At 35.6% G+C, this 18,410-nt stretch overlaps 1 protein-coding gene across 1 annotated transcript in view; it reads left to right on the top strand.

The window, feature by feature from the left end:
* The window catches only part of LOC126923593 (E3 ubiquitin-protein ligase Rnf220-like), a 192,754-nt gene extending 177,364 nt beyond the window's left edge, over positions 1-15,390 (top strand). The window contains exons 5-9 of the mRNA XM_050737208.1: positions 6,667-6,938; positions 8,291-8,558; positions 9,233-9,690; positions 10,890-10,964; positions 11,670-15,390. Coding sequence (XP_050593165.1) covers positions 6,667-6,938; positions 8,291-8,558; positions 9,233-9,690; positions 10,890-10,964; positions 11,670-11,741 — 1,145 coding nt within the window. The 3' untranslated portion in view covers positions 11,742-15,390. The remainder of the gene's footprint in view (positions 1-6,666; positions 6,939-8,290; positions 8,559-9,232; positions 9,691-10,889; positions 10,965-11,669) is intronic.
* The last annotated feature ends 3,020 nt before the right edge of the window (positions 15,391-18,410 follow it).

Raw genomic sequence — 18,410 nt, 5'->3', positions numbered from 1 at the left:
CCTACATCTGTAACCACCAACCTGGCACCATCGATATATACTAATTGCTCTATCCGGATTAAATGGCCGTAAATACTGCACGAGCTCCCAGCTAATTACCTGCAGCTTGTATTTCATCGACATAGGAGCCGGGCATCCTTCTTTCTTGAATCTTTCATGAACGCCCTGCTTCAAATACGTTTGCGAAATCGTATAAGATATGTGCGAATATGTAATACAACCAGCTGAAAAATAGTAACCTGTTTAATAAATACATCGGAAACGTTGTGATATTAATTTATCGGAATAACCGATTCGACGTTGCGTGGAGAAAACGAGAAGAAAGTAGGAGAATGAGAAAGTATGAATACGCGTCGATGATTAATTTGTTTGTCTGCTGGGTTTTAACGAACAAAACGTGACATTTTCTTTTTTGTTCTTATTCCTTTCTCGAAGAAAAGGTACTTGTGCGAATAAACGTAATATTCGTATTCTCGTTGAAACTCGTGTACACACGCGTGTAGATAAATGTTCACCTAACATTTCATTCGTTTCGCGCTTCTTCAGTCTGGTTTTGTGTTTTTCAAACGCTTAATTTATAGGGTGCGTTTCTCCTCGCTTACTTCCTTTCCAGTTTTTCATCCGGGTCTTGTTCGAGTTTTATACGTCTTTTTCTACGTTACGTAAAACACTTTTACTCGTGTGCTTGTTCGTAAATTCAATTAATTATACTATGGAAAGTTTTATTTCCCTTTCGTGTAATAAAAAGTTGTATTGCCATCTTTCACCCAGGGTAGAGAATTTACAGATAAATTTCTTGCACTCCGAAACGCCATAAATATTTCTCCGTTTGTGTTAAAAATAAAAATATATTTATGTATTGGGTCGTCCGAAAAGTTTCTTTCGTTTTATAAGGAAATAATGGACGCGCAAGATTTTATCGAATTACGTATATCCATTTTGTTCTATCGAGATAAAGATTACAACGTTTGACAGATTAGGTTTCATGTTTGTATAAAAATGCGTTGTTGTCAAAGACGCGTCTGTGAAAGAAAGACACTTTTCATTGGCATCGTAACGAGACACTACCATCGTATCTGTACACGTTGGTGAAACTTGAAACAGATGTGAAAATAGAGGATGGAATGTAGGAATTATACTTATGGCACGGATATATTTCGCCAAGTATCTGAACGGTCAATTATATTAACAAGCTATAATATGCAGCGAGATTGTCTTGTAGCTGTAATTGTACGTTTAAGACTACTTAACTTGTCGTAGTGTATATACTAATTTTTCACTGAGTATATGTTTGCGATAAATGCCTGCTTTTATATACATTGGATTAATTTGGAATCGTACAAATACAATCAACTAACCAAGATAGTCGTGTCTCGTTACGATGCTAATGTAACGTGAGAAAGTTTCGTGTCACGTACATATTGTAATTCATAAAAATATTCCGCGTTAACACTTTGACTGCCACGCGGAAATCACGTGTTTCGCTGAGAACGCCACGCGAGTATTTTTATTGTTCAAAGCATATAATGGCAAGATAATAATAAATTGACGATGTAAGACAACGTTCTTTCCCAATCGACCGTTTGTCTTATTGGTGGTCACCGGTGACCACCGTGGCGCCTTGGTAACAGTCGATGGCGACGTATTATAACGAGGCTTCGTTTATTTCAACAAACCATTCGCATTCGTTGTTTCGTCGCAAGCAAAACGTGCGGAATATATCGTTTAGACATGTAGAAGATATCGGTAAATGGTATTTGCTCGTTCTAAATATAACAGCAAGGTATGTGCACACTTCTAACTTCAACTATACGATTACAAAGCAGCATTTACGATTATTTTCTAAGCTGTGTTTATAATAATATTCGTAGATTAGCCCTCACAGATATGGATGCAAACACAGTGCACCGTTAGATGCAAGATTTGTTCTCATTTTCTTTATCGATGTTCTAATAAAAATGTTTAATCGTTCAATGGGGCACTTTTTATTTCAAAGTTTGTATTTTCTCCTAAAATTTATATAGCATTGAATAAATATTTTTTTATTGTTATATATATGAAGAATAGAAGTAATTGTACTTCAGATAGAGCAAATGACAAATGGTTTTATTCAGGATTTTTTCGGTAGATTCGCCCTTTAATAACGCGATACCCTTACGGTGTAGAGTGAGAAGATTCTTTTCATTCCGCACTCCTAGGCAGCCGACTCTTTTAATTAAAGATACGCTACCACTCTATCTTCCGTAGTCGTTTTAAAGTGTAAATGATAGCGCGGTTATGGTCAGAGTCGCGGGAGATAGCTTCGCGCGACGACGAAGGGAGTAGCATCGTCGTTTTATCGAAACGAGGGGCAAAGAGCAGCGAAAGCAGTTACGAAAGGGCAGAAACGTTGTGGAAAGTAAGTAAAAGAAAGCGAATGAACGAAAGAAGTCAGGAAGTGAAGCAATTCTGATTTTCCTTAAAAAAAAAAGAAATTTCCAAAATTTATATTACGATAACGATTTCCCGTTTGCACGTGGTTTGATTAAACGCTTTCGTTATTTAAATTTCTTACGTTTGCATAAAAATTTTCGAGCAGATTCGATAAAATTTCAATTTTAAATTCTCCTCGTTCTGTCGCAAATCCACCGATTTATTCCTAACGTACGGTATTTTATATTTAGTACTATATCTTTCATTGTAATCGTTGTTTAAAAAAATGATATATCTCTGTCATTGTACACTACGTATAGTATATTAGTTAGGGTTTATTGTTTAATACTTACTGCTATTACAGCACTGATACTTGGATATCGTACTTTCACCATCTATTGTAATGTTCCACTTTCGAGGGAAATATTCTACTAATTAATTCTTTAATATCAAAAGCATTTTTTGTGTTGGAAACTAAATGATCGTGGTGTTTGTCAGGTGGCAATGACAAAATTCAAAATTTCATATTTGTCAAGTGAATATTCTACAAATTAATTCTTTAATATCAAAAGCACTTTTAAGCTCCATACAAATGAAAGATAAACGTACAATGAAAATATCAAATATATTATATTGAAAACTAAGTGATTGCGGATATTGTCATTGCCACCTAATGACAAAATCCGCAATCACTTAGTTGCCAGCCCAATAGTTTCTTCGCGCCGAATTATAAGTGAGAATATAATATAAGTATAAGTGAGTATATATAATAGTATAAGTGAAGTATAAGTGAGAATATATAATATAAGTATATATATCGTCATAAGTGAGAATTTCGAAAAGCGTACAAACTATATGAAAATTTAAGTTGCAATTTAAAGGACGATATGCACGATATTACAAAACATTTAAATTTATAATTTGTAATTTATGTGAACGTAAAAGGGAAAAAGTAGGAGGTCGTGCTCAAGAAAATGAACATCTTAGATGAAGGATAAAAACATTCAGAAGGTCCTTGCGGTTTAGCCATTGCGTTTCCCCTTTCTTTCCTTTCTTTTTTTTTCCCCTTTCATCCGAGACCCTTGCACGCGAAAATGGCACTGCCTGCGTTAATTATGTCAGCAGATGGAACTCTGTAAATGGAAATCGCATCCCTTGACGATTTTCCAGGGTTTTGATGATAACATCGATAAGACTATACGACCGAAAGAACGAGTTCTTACGCTACCTGAGGCAGCCTTGTAATTCCAAAGATTACGAAAATACGAGTTTCGAACGAGTGGCATTCTATCGAATCGTTTATCAATTTATATCGTCAAATTTACATTGCCATTCGCTGTTATGAAACATTTTTCAAAAGCAGACGTAACTTTCGAGAAAATTACTGGAAAATATCAACTTTACCTTGCATTTTCAGTAGAATGGAATTTTATTGTTTCTCTTTAACGTTTCTCTTCGATCTTCTAAAGCTTAGAATACGAAAATTCGGGTCACTTGTTTCTTGGAAAAGGAGCTTGGATTTTTTAATCACCACAGTTCAAACGAATATTCAAACATTTTACATTCAACAAGTACACTATCATTGATATTACTCTACAAACGACAGTCGGACAATTTCCGAACAGGTGAATTATCATCAACGTCACCGGCAAAGACTCGATCGAATAATCCAAATGAAATAAAAATTCGCACGATAAGATTCGAGACTGATCCCCAAGATCTTCACTGTTCGCGTACGATTTCCCATAAAATGTACGTTGAAAAAAGACACACACGCGATAAAAGTACGACGACAAATTAACCTTCGCTCGCCTAAAGAGAGCAAGCACTTGAAATATCAATCTAAATAATAAGCAGTAAACCGGTGAGATTTGCAGGCCAATATCCTATCGGCAGGGTTGCGCAATAATCGAACGCGAACTGTCGTTGTATTATGAAACGCTGGAACGAGGAAACGCACTCGCCGGTATTTTGCATCGCGATTATTTCCAATCGGAGCCATCCGCAATGCCTATAAAGGAAACAGAAGGTGTCTGTTTCAATAAAGAACGGAATATCGAGTACACGGGGTATTCCGGGGCGCGGACATAAATTTCCCAGTCTACCTAATTGAAAGGGGAAAAGAAAACTGAGACGAGAAGAAAGTTTGCCACTTGGAGCGACGAGGAGGAAGGGAGGTGAAAACTGGAAAAGAGACGAATAGAATCGGTTTGTAAGAGAGAAAAGAGGAAAGATACGAGGGAAGAGAACCGCTTCGGGATATGTTAAACGGCTCGAGAATAGCCGGTTGCCGTTCTCCAAATAAACGACGCCAGAAGCGGTGAGGGCACACGGTAGCTTTTCGAAACAAGATTCTTCGTGTCGATGTAACTTACGATTCTCACGGCTGTTCAGCCAAATCCCTACTAACTTACTTCCACCCACGAGAACGTCATTTAGGCTACTGCCCCGAAGTATCTGAATATCTGCTTATTTTTGTGAACGTACCTTTTAATTGCAAGATCAGTCGTTCTACGTTTGTTTGGAAAATTAGAATATTTCATGTATATATTTAATTGAACGTTCGTAGAACTGGCGCGTGTATTATTGGACGTATACTACTTGGTCTTGCGGTATCGTGGTATAATACGTAGCGCAGGTGTGATGCTTGGCAATTGTAAATTTCAATGGCAGCAAATTAGTAGCGAGATGGGAATACAGTTTTAGTCTGGTTACTCTTGGAATTGCGGACTAAAATGGTAAAATTTTGGCAAAATTTCATAATTATTCCTCTCTGATCACGAGTCCCAGCAACGTACGGTACAGGGATCCTGCGTATAACGCGTTACTCTTGGAACACGAGTCGAGAATTGGTGAAAATCTGGCAGAAAATGCCACGTGATGAGAATTTTGGGAAATAAACAACGTCGTTCGATATTTCTCGCAGCAAAAGTATGTCTGCTGTCTGAGAAATTGCGTGAATTTTGGAATACCGTGATCTTTCGTTTATTTTTAGATCGCCAAGTATCAGCCCTCGAGAAGTTTTTCCTGCTATAGGAAAGTAGCAACTCGAACATTTTCTCACTTTTAATTAATTATTTAATTATTCGTTGTTTCAAGAAGCACATTTCTCCTAGTTGTGAAAAAATCGTATACTTACACGGCATTTCTTAGGAACCTAATTGTAGTATTGTTCCATTTATTAATGAAAATTTGTATTCAAATCAAAAGTTTTTCTCTCAGATTGTTTCTCCGTGATATAAATTGCAATGACTAAATTTGGTACGATTATTGCGATAAATTAATTACTTGGATTATTTTTAATAGTTACATTCGCATGTTCTTATGGTTTGATAGTTGCCTGTCGAATTTCCAACGTCCTTTATCGAACGTATTTCGCTAGATGCTATCTTTAATTAATACAGAAATTGAGATACATCGCAAACTCGATACGCTATGTATAGAATTAAATGATTCTTTCGATTATCGATAATTAGGATTTGCGGACTTTCCGTTTCAAAGTGTCGATCGATTTATCATATTCTTTGAACACGCTTAATCGACTGAATTTGAATGAATTCATAAGAACGATGCATCGTGTGCAAGTTCGTATGAAAATAATTTTTACTATGAAACAGGTTTCCTTAAAATTTATGTTAACGTGGAAGGTACGTAACAGGTGTAACCACTCGACACAGTTTATTTGACTTCAGCATCCGGAATCTTCTTTGTAAACTAACATTTTTCAGTCTCACAATTCTTTTGGACCACGGTTGATAAATGTTTCTTTTAAGAACGAATATATCCGACGTGTGTTGGATATGCGAATATAATAAAATTACGCGAAACGAAAATTAATTACGCTATAAATCCGCTGAATTTTATGAAAATTCTTCATCGATCTACAGTGAAAGAACGTTTAAAATTAGCATACTCGATTAGTGTGAGTAACTTTTGTACTAAACATTTTCTATCGTGTTAACTTATTTTGGGGTCTATGTCACATTTTTCGTTGCTTTCGTTGAATATAATTCTATTTCGTAATGTCATGGTGCCTTTTTGTCCCTCTTCTCTCTGAAACAATCTTCTGCTCGCCATGTACAAGCTTTAATCGCGCGAAATTCTTAATTCGCTTACCGACATTCTTAGGTATCTCGTTGTTAAGAAGAATTAGAATAGAATAGAATAGAAAGCGGATAAACAAACGTTTGAAATAAAGTATGCGTGGTTTAATTTGTGACAGGATGACAGTAACAGGATGTAATCGTGTTTCAGGCAAAAAGAAATTTCCATCGGATCCGTCCTGTTGCCCAGCGTGCGGAGTAACTGTAAGGCCGCAGGAATTGGAGCAACATTTCGCTCAGGAACTCGACCGACTTTACAAGATATCGTCGGCATCCTCTCGAGCGCGAGCGCCAAGGTCGAGTTTGCCTCCTGGCCATCCTCAAGACCATCCCCATGGACCGATGCTCCATGCCCCATCAGCCGCTGATGGAACGCCTCATGGAAGATGGGAGACTTACAAGAGAATTAAAGCCAATAGACAGGTAAATAAATAGTATAGCATCGTGGACAAATGGCTTAAGAAATATCGGGTGAAATATTGCGGGAAAGTTTAAGTGCCGTTAGGCCAAAAAGGTTCTGGCAGTTTTTATCAGGTGAACCGTAAACAATGTTGCGAGAAGGCCTATGTGTCGTTAGACCAAAAGGGCCTTGGAGTTTTACCGGGTGGTTGCCACCTGCAGAGTTGTGGAGTGGAGAGTGGAGAGTCGAGTTGAGATAGTTGAAATAGTTGTGAGCTGAGATTTCAGTTGAGTTGAGATAGTTGTGAATTGACAGTTGAGTTGAGATAGTTGTGAGTTGACAGTTGAGTTGAGATAGTTGTGAATTGAGATTTGAGTTGAGATAGTTGTGAGTTGACAGTTGAGTTGAGATAGTTATGAATTGAGATTTGAGTTGAGATAGTTGTGAGTTGAGAATTGAGTTGAGATAGTTATGAGTTGATAGTTGAGTTGAGATAGTTGTGAGTTGACAGTTGAATTGAGATAGTTGTAAGTTGACAGTTGAGTTGAGATAGTTGTGAGTTGACAGTTGAGTTGAGGTAGTTGTGAATTGAGATTTGAGTTGAGATAGTTGTGAGTTGAGAATTGAGTTGAGATAGTTATGAGTTGACAGTTGAGTTGAGATAGTTGTGAGTTGACAGTTGATTTGAGATAGTTGTGAGTTGACAGTTGAGTTGAGATAGTTGTGAGTTGACAGTTGAATTGAGATAGTTGTGAGTTGACAGTTGAGTTGAGATAGTTGTGAGTTGACAGTTGAGTTGAGATAGTTGTGAGTTGACAGTTGAATTGAGATAGTTGTGAGTTGACAGTTGAGTTGAGATAGTTGTGAGTTGACAGTCGAGTTGAGACAGTTGTGAGTGGAGAGTCGAGTTCTGAGGAGTCGAGTCGTGAGTTGACAGTCGAGTGGTGAGAAATTGAATTGCGAGGAATCGAGAGCTGAGTTGCCGAGTTGTTTTGAGTTGTAGTTAACAATTATTGACTACTATACAGTCATAGATTAGCAAATAACATACACTAAAGTTAAGTTTGTAATACGTTTTAACAAAGTCAGCGTTAAACATCGTATAAATATGAAGGAGAATGTGAAAAAAATCAGCCTGAAATTGAGAAATTCATTCATTTAAAATTAAATCCCTGGAGGAACAAAAAAAGTGTCCTTGTCGCTTAAAAATTAATTACCCAATCGATTCTGCCGAAGATAAAAAGATACATTTCCTCTTATTAATTTGTCGATGTTATTCTTTGATTTTATATCAACTTTTATTCTGATTTTTGTTGATATAGCGTGATTACGCCTGTCACGATATTTCTAAAAAGTGTTTCGTAAATATGTGCAGGCCAGAATCCGTGTGAAGAACCGGAAACGGAAAGCGGATGAACCTTCTTGCCCCGTTTGTAGCGAGAGGCTATCTGGCACGCCGGAGGAATTGAATCAGCACGTCGAACGATGCTTGAACAAACACAATAATGGAAATCCCGCTGGTCAGAATAATTTGGACGAAGAGGAGGTGGACGTGGAGGGCGATGCTGAAACTTTCGAAGAGTATGAATGGGCTGGTCAAAGAAGAGTGCGAGCAACGTCGATGCTTGTCGGAGGATTTTCTGGTAAGCTAAAGCGAATAAATCGTTCTTCAACAAGATCTATAGCTTTCATTTTCGTAATATCACATTTTCCTACTCGTATTCGTGTTTCTTTTTAAATCCTATTATTTCTGTATAATTTTCCTTGAAAAATTAAAAACATTCACTGTACGAATAAACTTTTCTTCCTCTCGAATCCATACGTATGACAATTGTTAAATAGATGGTACATTTATACCGTATGTGTGAGAGTGCATGTGAGCCTCGAAGGACGTGCAGGTCTCAGTTGAGAAAAAAGCAATCAAAAGCGATTAAAAGTGTGTAAAAGTTATTAAAAACCATTAGAAGTTATTAGAAGCGATCAGAAGAAAACAAAGAAGCAAGCGAGTAGGTTGTCGAATCCTTCAGAGAGTAACATACATGTAGAGCTAAATAATTTGTAAAGAAATTTGAAACTTTTTGTTTTTCCAAATCCTCTCTATACCTTAACAACAATGACGTGTGATAATCACTGACTTAAATCATCAGGCATTTGGATTGAAAGGAATCAATGATTATTGAACTTAAACAATCGCATATTACAATATTGTAACCTGATGAATTAATTAAAGATTCAAATTAATAATTTTCTCTTTTCAACAAAACATCGAACGTTGTATGAAATTTGTAGAAATGTTGATTGCTTGTTGCGTTCGTAGCTGCAGGTTTGGCGACCTCATCGAGCAATCGTTCAGCCGCTGGCAACGGTGGATCTAATCAGCAGGAAGAGGAAGACGTGGACCTGGTGGTCGATGGCGACGACGCCGCCGAGTTTGGACCTGCACAGTATTCCGAAGCTGATGTGATCGCGCCACGTATGGATGGCACGCCGAGAGAGCAAAAGGAAAGAGACGCTCTTCGAGAAGCCGTGATATCGCCAAACGCGTCCAACACGCCTCACACGCCGCACACGCCAGAACAAATCGGTCAAGGTTTGGTCGAGGTGAAACCGGAACCAGGAACAGCAACTCCTCTTGGCCAGAACGAACAAGACGAGAGTGCCTCGACGTCGCCTAGAAGGGACGGTGACACGCCAGTGATCGAGGCTCTTCGAGGCAGAATTCGGGAATTAGAAGCGGAAATGCGTGGCCAACCATTTAAGTGTCTCATTTGCATGGTAAGTTCTTGTTAGTCACAGATTCATTAGCGTAGGTGATTATGGAAGTGGCATAAATCGTATATTTTACGTTTCGAGATACTTAACGTTGTGCTCTTGACGTCTAAACTGACTATTATCGTTTAGCGAGGCAACAACCAACTAGATACAACGGTTGAATTTCTGCCACTTTGCAAAGATCATTTCAGATTATCGTAATGTAAATTCAAAATGATACACGCATTTTTTTTTTTTAGATTCTTTAGATTCCCGATTTAGACCACGACTGTCGTAGTTTATTAACTTCCCAATGGGACTACAAGTCTTTCGGTTACATATCTTCTCTTACAAACTGCATCTCTTCCTCCATCTCTTCATGCCAACTTACATAGATCCTCCGTTTATGAGTTTTTTGTTGCTATTAAGTTATTAGAGACCAAACAGTAAAATGTAGTAAAAGGCATTTCATTTTCATGGTTATATTCCAAAATGATTTTTCAAATTTTGGAATCTCTTCGTGCCATGATATTTAATACATTTTTATTTGTTACAAAAGCATACTCATATAATGATATGTACATGTATTGGGTTGGCAACTAAGTGATCGCAATCACTGGTTATTTTTCAAATTTTGGAATCTCTTCGTGCCATGATATTTAATACATTTTCATTTGTTACAAAATACTCATATACGGATATAATATAACTAAATGATCGCAATCACTTAGTTGCCAGTTCAATATATTAAACCTGCTGTCATCCTCATTTCTTCTTCGATTAGTATCTCTTCGGATATCTTCTTTTTACCAAACTATTTTATTCATAGAAAGCGTGGAATACATCCAACAAATTTAGTTGGATAATAAAATATTTAAAGACTATGTATATTGTAATAATATCTGTTGAAATATAACACTTTTGGGTCATGTAGAACTAAGAAAGACAGCAGGTTTAAAATATAACATTATACTGTCTATTATAAATATATTTACTGGATATTATTTATTTTACACTTCTCATAGATCTAGCTTCTTGAAACGTTGTCTCTTTCTTTTTAATATTTCTGTTCTCAAATTTTTCACTTGGTAATTCTCCTGTTTCTTCCGTTCACGTAGCAATCTTATTAAATAATTTCCAAGACTGAGAAAACACAGAAGCAATAAATATGAAGTTCGTTGCTTGCTAATTAACAAAAACATTTCATTCTTTTATGTCCTCAGGAACAGTATAAAAAACCTGTGACTTCGGTTTGCTGCTGGCACGTTCATTGCGAACAATGCTGGTTGCACACATTGGTGAGTTACGAGTATTTTGCTAAATTTACATTTATAATACGTCTTTGAGTATAATTTCTCTTTTTTTTTCTTTATTATAGTAATTCGTATATAAAACATTCTCACCAAATAGAAAGTATACTTTGACAAAATTTCATTTAATTAATTTACTTCAACTATTTATTATTTCTAGAGTTTCAGTTAATAAAATTGAAATTCCGAATAAAAATTGAAGAAAGGCATTGATCCTTGTCTAAATGACATATTAACAATTCTTTCTCTGACATGTTGCTCTCGAATCACCTATGGAATATATTTTAAACTTTTGCTTCGCTATTATCTTATATGTTACATAAAAAATGTACGTTTCATTGATATTTAAATAAACTTACATTAAACATGAAATAATTAATAGTAAATCTCATATGTTTCATCATTTTATATAAACACGATTAAATAATCGTTCGATATGCGATCAAATTATCATCCTCGTTAAAACCTAGTATTATTTCTCGATAGAAATTGTTCCTGTCAAAATTCTTCTTTCTTCTCCCCTCAAAAAAAAAAAAAGAAAAACGCCCATTGCGATATAAACGTTTTTCAACTTCAATGGCATTGAATTATTTTATTCGATTACACTTTGATTTAACTTACGGTACAACTGTCAGAGAAAGAAAGTTGAGAATAGATAGGAAAAAATTTGTTGAGGAGAGTTGTCCCTTTCAGGGTGCGAAAAAGCTGTGTCCACAATGCAACATGATAACGTCGCCTTCAGATTTGCGACGTATCTACATGTGAAGGAAGTCGCGTGTGCCAAACAAGAAATTGGGTTGTCCGTAGAAAAATAATGGTCGATTTTTTGCCAAAGAATCGACGCGTTTCGATATGACTCGATCGTGTAAATATCTGTATATATTTATGCGTCACGTTAAATTAACTCCTTCTAGATTTACCACGTACGAATTATGCACTTAGTAGCGTTAGTAAGTTAAGCCGTGAAAGGCGCGCGCGAATCATGTCTCGATCATGCTTTATCGCTCGTCGCGCAGACCAATTTTCATCCTGCTATAATATATAGAAATATAAATAGAAAAATATTTCCTCCTCTGATAAGTTATTGTATAATGTTAGTAGACAAGTATACGCTACGCTACTCTTCGCAAGTATTTGGACACCTGCAATTCGATCAAAAAGTTCATATTTTTTATTTCCAATCATATGAACAACGTTTCTCTATTCTTCGCCATTTTTCTCTTCTCATAGGAGGCAAATTATGTTTAAACAATTATCGCGAAGATATTTCCTTTCGTCTATGAGAAATTGAAAATTAAACGAAGAATATATATCTAAAGAATAGTTATAATTATTTAATTTCCTATACTTTTAATCGTTCCTCTTTAATTTGTAATAGTTGACAATTATTTTCTTCGTTGAGATGAAAATCTTCACTCTTTTTCTCTTCTCGTAGGAGGCAAATTATATTAAAACAATTATCGCGAAGATATTTTCTTTTGTCTATACGAGCAATATATCTGCGTCACATAAGTTCAATGTTGACCTATAATGAATAATTATAATTATTTAATTTCCCATACTTTTAATCGTTCCTCTTTAATTCGTAATAGTTGACAATTATTTTCTTCGTTGAGATAAAAATCTGCACTCTTTTTCTCTTCTCATAGGAGGCAAATTATATTAAAACACTTAATTATCGCGAAGATATTTTCTTCCGTCTATGAGAAATTGAAAATAAAACGAGGAATATATCTGCGTCACATAAATTCAATGTTGACCTGTAATGAATAATTATAATTATTTAATTTCCCATACTTTTAATCGTTCCTCTTTAATTCGTAATAGTTGACAATTATTTTCTTCGTTGAGATAAAAATCTGCACTCTTTTTCTCTTCTCATAGGAGGCAAATTATATTAAAACAATTATCGCGAAGATATTTTCTTCCGTCTATGAGAAATTGAAAATAAAACGAGGAATATATCTGCGTCACATAAATTCAATGTTGACCTGTAATGAATAATTATAACTATTTAATTTCCTATACTTTTAATCGTTCCTCTTTCATTTATAATAGTTAACAATTATCTTCTTCTGTTAACTGTAATATGGTTGCGTAAAGTAAGATCAAAATTACATTAAAAAGTTTCACTTGAAAAACTTATTTTCTACATAAATAGAATTATTATATTATTTCTAACATAATAATATAAATATAATATATATATATTATTATATATTATTCTATAAATATGCAATGATTTGTGTCCAAATATTTATCTACGGTAGCGCACGTTATTTTGCGCGATACTTATGTCCAGACTTAAGAATCGAATGCGAGACATTTAGAATATTACGAACACAGATATTCGAACAATTTAATTATAATATATTATTATTAATCGTTTCATCTAGTTTCGCTGTATAGTTTCAAATAATTAAGAAATTTGTTAAAAGGAGGAATGCTTGTAGTAAAACCGAACTTTTACACTCGATCGTCGATCGATTAAAGTTCGGGGACGCGTCATCGCAAGCATCTTCGTCGAATCTGCTCCTAATCGAAGACTATTCGCGCGTACCTGAAATTCCTAGGTGTCATTTCGAACGACTAACGTCTACATTAAAGTCGCCCCTTTTCGCCGGATCTACCGTTTTTCTCTTGAAACAATGTATCTGTGTCTACGATTCATCGAGTTCAATTTACAAAGACGAATATTATGTATGTGTAAAATATAATCGACAACTTTGTTAAATCAGCTAATTCCAGTAGGCTTTCCGTAACCGTGAAAGAGGACAAAGAAAATAGTCGGAAATTATCGTATTTAAGATACGAGCAGCACTCATCAACACTACGTGCAAACACCAGTCTCTTAAACGTTTATTACAAATATCCAGCAGTCTGTTGTTGCAATCTTCTTTTAATCCGAACCGATTAATTTAATTGGAGGCGCACAAAGGATATGGAACAATGTGAAGAAAAATAACGACGAGTATACATTTTGTTTCTAATGTATAATATGTAACATTCATTCATACTGTATGCGACTTAGACAAAACACTACACGATGATAAGAGCAGGCAATATTAATTTTCTCATTAGGTTTAATTATTTTTTTATTTTTATCCATGCAAACGTATATTTATTCTATTTTATCAGCAATAAAGAACAATTTATTATCGATAGTATCTGTTTGAAAAAAAAAAAAAAAAAGAAGAAGAAGCTAGATTTTATATTATTTATAGTATGTTTCCGATCGTTACCAGGGTTCAATCGTCCATTTTTCCAAATACAAATTTCCCTTCAGGAATACCTCTTTAATTGTCTACCATCAATAGAATATTCTTAATGGACGATTAATTCGTTGTACGGATAAGATGCACGTTAGAAAGGAACGAATTAAAAAAGCAATATGCGAGGTGAACTTGGTCTTTTTTTTTTTTTTTTTTTTGAATTTCCGTTGTAAAATACGCACTGTTTGCAGACTATGGCGAAATCGATAAATCACAAGACGATACACCAGCGTAATCCAATCGACCAAAGTTACGATACAAACAAAAAAGTGGATAAGTTAATAATTGATATCTATTAAAACGAATAACGCAAGCTCGCCTGTTTTTCCCTTGTCTTATGCATGTTAAAACGGAAGGAACGTTGTTTATTTTGACTAGAAAAATTCGCGGAGGAAAGTACGAAGAGGGAGAGAATAAAGAAACGCAGATGAGAAAGGAAGGGAAAGACGGACCAACGTGTATATCACGATCGATCTTCTTTCAGAAGATTCGTCTCTTATTTTCTAAGTATATTATTATTCCATCTCCTAAATCATTGATACAATGATCAGCGATTAAGCGAAAAATGAGGAAACATTAAAAACGAAAAATTGTTTGACGTTGAGAAGACGAATAATTCGACTGGACGCGTGGCTCGACGAATTTTCTTATTAAAGAATATATTAAGAATTTTCTTATTAATATCCAGCTTTCCTAATATTTCATATTATAATTATCAGTTACAAATTTTCTTTCGTCGCTTCTTCCACGTTCGAAGCACCAAAATTTAACGACTGAAACATTCGACGCGCGTCCAATCGAATTTTGTCAATCGTTGTTGATAAAACGTACGGTGAAATGAACTTTCGATAAGCAAATTATCTTTGTTTCGAAGCGAAGTATACAGGTCGATCGACTGCAGTGATACGCACAAGTGCAAGCTGGTCAATGTTTCTTAAAACAATAGAAACGTCCGAATTTTCTCTTCTTCTGCCTCTCTGTCTCTCTTGATCAAGATTTTAGACCGCTGCGTGTCCTCTCGTGCACGCCGAGAAAGTTCTTGTAAATACATACAGAAACCGAGTTAAAACCAGCAGGAGAAATCGGCTCCCCGTTGCGAGCGTTGTTCTGTAATCGAAATAAAACGATCATGGAATGTAGAACTATCGTTTACAATCAGTTTCTTCGTCGCCTTGTTCTTCTTCTGCACGAAATTCATTTCCTTCCAATTCAACGATACGCTGTGCGTCAATGGAATATTACGATCAACGTTCCAACAGTTTTCAAGCTGAAGCGCAGTCGAAGGTACGTGCTGTTCATTTTTCTTTTTTAACGATTACTCCTAACAATTCTCAGAATCAAGTGGTCGAAATGAAATATTTGCTAATTGAGATTGGAAACGTTATTTTTTAGAATTGTTACATGCGTTTATACAATGTAACATATGGATGATAAATCGTAAATGTGAAATGGAACGTTTATTTATATCGTCGTTGTCAATCTGCTTTTAACTTTCTCTCCTTTCTTTTCAATCGGAAATTAATTTTATTTATAAAATTTGAACATTCCTCGTATCGATTAACAATTTTGGCCAAGAAAGCAAACTTGATTGTTTGCGTATGACGATAGACACTTTCCAAATGTGGAAAATGGAGAAGGCTTTTAATTGCAATTAATAGAAAGGTAAAAAGTATACAGGAAGACGTGTTTTCAAGGTATCGATACTATTCACAGCTAATCAGTTCATTTTGTTTCGGTATGATAGGAAAGTAATTATTAATGAGTGTAACGATCCAGTCATTTATTCAAGCCCATACTAAATAGTTAAGTTACGTATTAAATTACATATTTAATTGGAATACGTACAATTAAAGCATCAGGAAAATCTTCCCAGTGAAATTGTCCATCTTTGAATTTTGAATAAGTTTCTGAAAAATGACCATTCCTAGTCTCATACTAAATAGTTAAATTATATATTTGATTGTAATACTTACAATTGAAGCATCAGGAAAATCTTCCCAGTGAAATTGTCCATCTTTGAATTTTAAATATGTTTCTGAAAAATGATCATTCCTAGTCTCATACTAAATAGTTAAGTTATATATTTAATTGTAATACTTACAATTAAAGCATCAGGAAAATCTTCCCAGTGAAATTGTCCATCTTTGAATTTTGAATAAGTTTCTAAAAAATGATCATTCCTTGAGGAATCAGTGTGAGGTAACTTTGAAAGATGAAACCTCTACTTTCATATTTTTCACTGATTTTCCATTTCGTTTGAACCTGTTGAACATACAGCAAAGAATAGAGGGGAAAAAGTAAAGATGGATTTTCCTTGTAAATTTTACAAAATCAAACGACTCTTCTGAGATTAATAAATTTCTTTCCAACTCGAATCATTATGAATTTCAATTTGTATTTATATTTAGACATTTGAAACATTGACGTAAGATTTTTCTTATTTGATCATCTTCCAGTAAACAGTGTCAAGTGGCAGTAGAATATCCTGTTTCCTTATATTCGGATATTACTACTTTATTTCCATTTTCTCTGAAATATAGCGCAGAACACCATTCTAAATACTTTTGTTTCAACTATTTTCATATTAAAATAGCCCAAACCCTCCTGCATTATGTTTCAATATTGCTACTTCATTTTCATTTCTTTTAAAATTTTAAATACGAATTTTCCCTTGGAATATCTTCACGTCAGAATAATCCAAGTATTTATATTCTAAGTATCTTCTACTTTGTGTCTATTTCCTCTAAGATAGCGCAGGAGATAATTTTCAACATTTTGACAGGCAATTCTTTTACAGTAGAATAATCCAAAATTCTTTACTTGCATTTCTTTTAAAATATACACAACGCAGATGATTATTTCAAATATCTTTACGTAGAATATTTTCAGATTAAAGTAACCCAAGGTTTTTTATATTCGAGTATTACTACTTCATTTTCATTTCTTCCAGAATATACGGAAGATATTTGCATATAACTTCAGTCCCTAACGAAGCGTCCCTTTGTAACATTCTACATTTTATTTTCACAGTGTCAAATTTTTACATAAATTTGAATTTATCATCAACTCTGAAACTCTTCGCTTAACTTAACTCTGTGAATATTACTATAAATATATCGAATCATCTATACGCAAAACATGCAACAATGACTCTGTCCCTGCATTAATAAATTAACTCCCTAAAAAAAATGAAAATTTGCAACAAAATTGGCACAAGAAGGTGAAATAAGTTTCTGTGGCAGAAGCCGGAGCGCAGGAAACGTTTCCTTTAATTTCCTCTTCTTATCTGACCGCGAGGGCAGAAAATACTCTGAAAACGATATTCGCGTAGAACACGAGGAATATGAAGCGCGAACAAGGTCGGCCGAGTGGTCGGGAGGAAAAAAGCTGCCGCAAAATGGCTGTAGCTCGCTGGAAGCTTGTTCCACTAGCTTGGAGTAGGTGGAACTGGAAACGAAGGTGGGGCCGTGCGGTTTGCAGGTGCGCTTTCGCCAAAGGATCGCGTATGGATCGACTCTTTTCACCGTGGATAAAGACAGCCCCTGGCAAGAAGAGAAGAGAAGAGAAGAGAAGAGGAGAGGAAAGGAGAGGAAGAAGAGAGGCGGGAACCAAGCAGTAGAATAACATTTCGCCAGAGGCAAAAGAAGAACAACATTTTTACGGAAACTAGACTGCTAACCGTGCGCCAAGTTCGAGCGAGAACGTGTCGTATAATACGAGACAGAAGAAGAGAGAGGAAGAGAGAAGAAAGAGAGAGAGGGAAAGATAGAAATGGGGAAAAAGTATAGAAGAGGGAAGGTTGGAAAAAGTCCGGGAAAACGAGGAGCATAGTAAGAGGTGGGATTGTAGGTGGAGGCGGAACTGAAGGCTCCGCCTATGCTTTCCATCCTCCACCTGCCACCAGTTGACCTCTACTTACGCGCCAATTCACGTGCCACTACTACCTTCCACACTTCACCACCTCTGCTCATTTCCTCGGTACCCACTGCTTTGTTCCCTGCCCGATCTCGTTTAAACTCCTCTTCTACCTGACATCGGTTAACCTCAGCCAAGGGGCTTTTTCCCACACTCGAAATTTCCCTTACTCGTTCGATACTCTACGTGACCCCGGTCCTGTAGCTCAAGTATTTTCACGATATTACCAGACAGTGCCACAAATGTA

Source organism: Bombus affinis, chromosome 13, assembly GCF_024516045.1.
Source record: "Bombus affinis isolate iyBomAffi1 chromosome 13, iyBomAffi1.2, whole genome shotgun sequence".
In the NCBI taxonomy this organism is placed as follows: domain Eukaryota; kingdom Metazoa; phylum Arthropoda; class Insecta; order Hymenoptera; family Apidae; genus Bombus; species Bombus affinis.
This window is presented reverse-complemented; position numbering and strand designations above follow the sequence as displayed.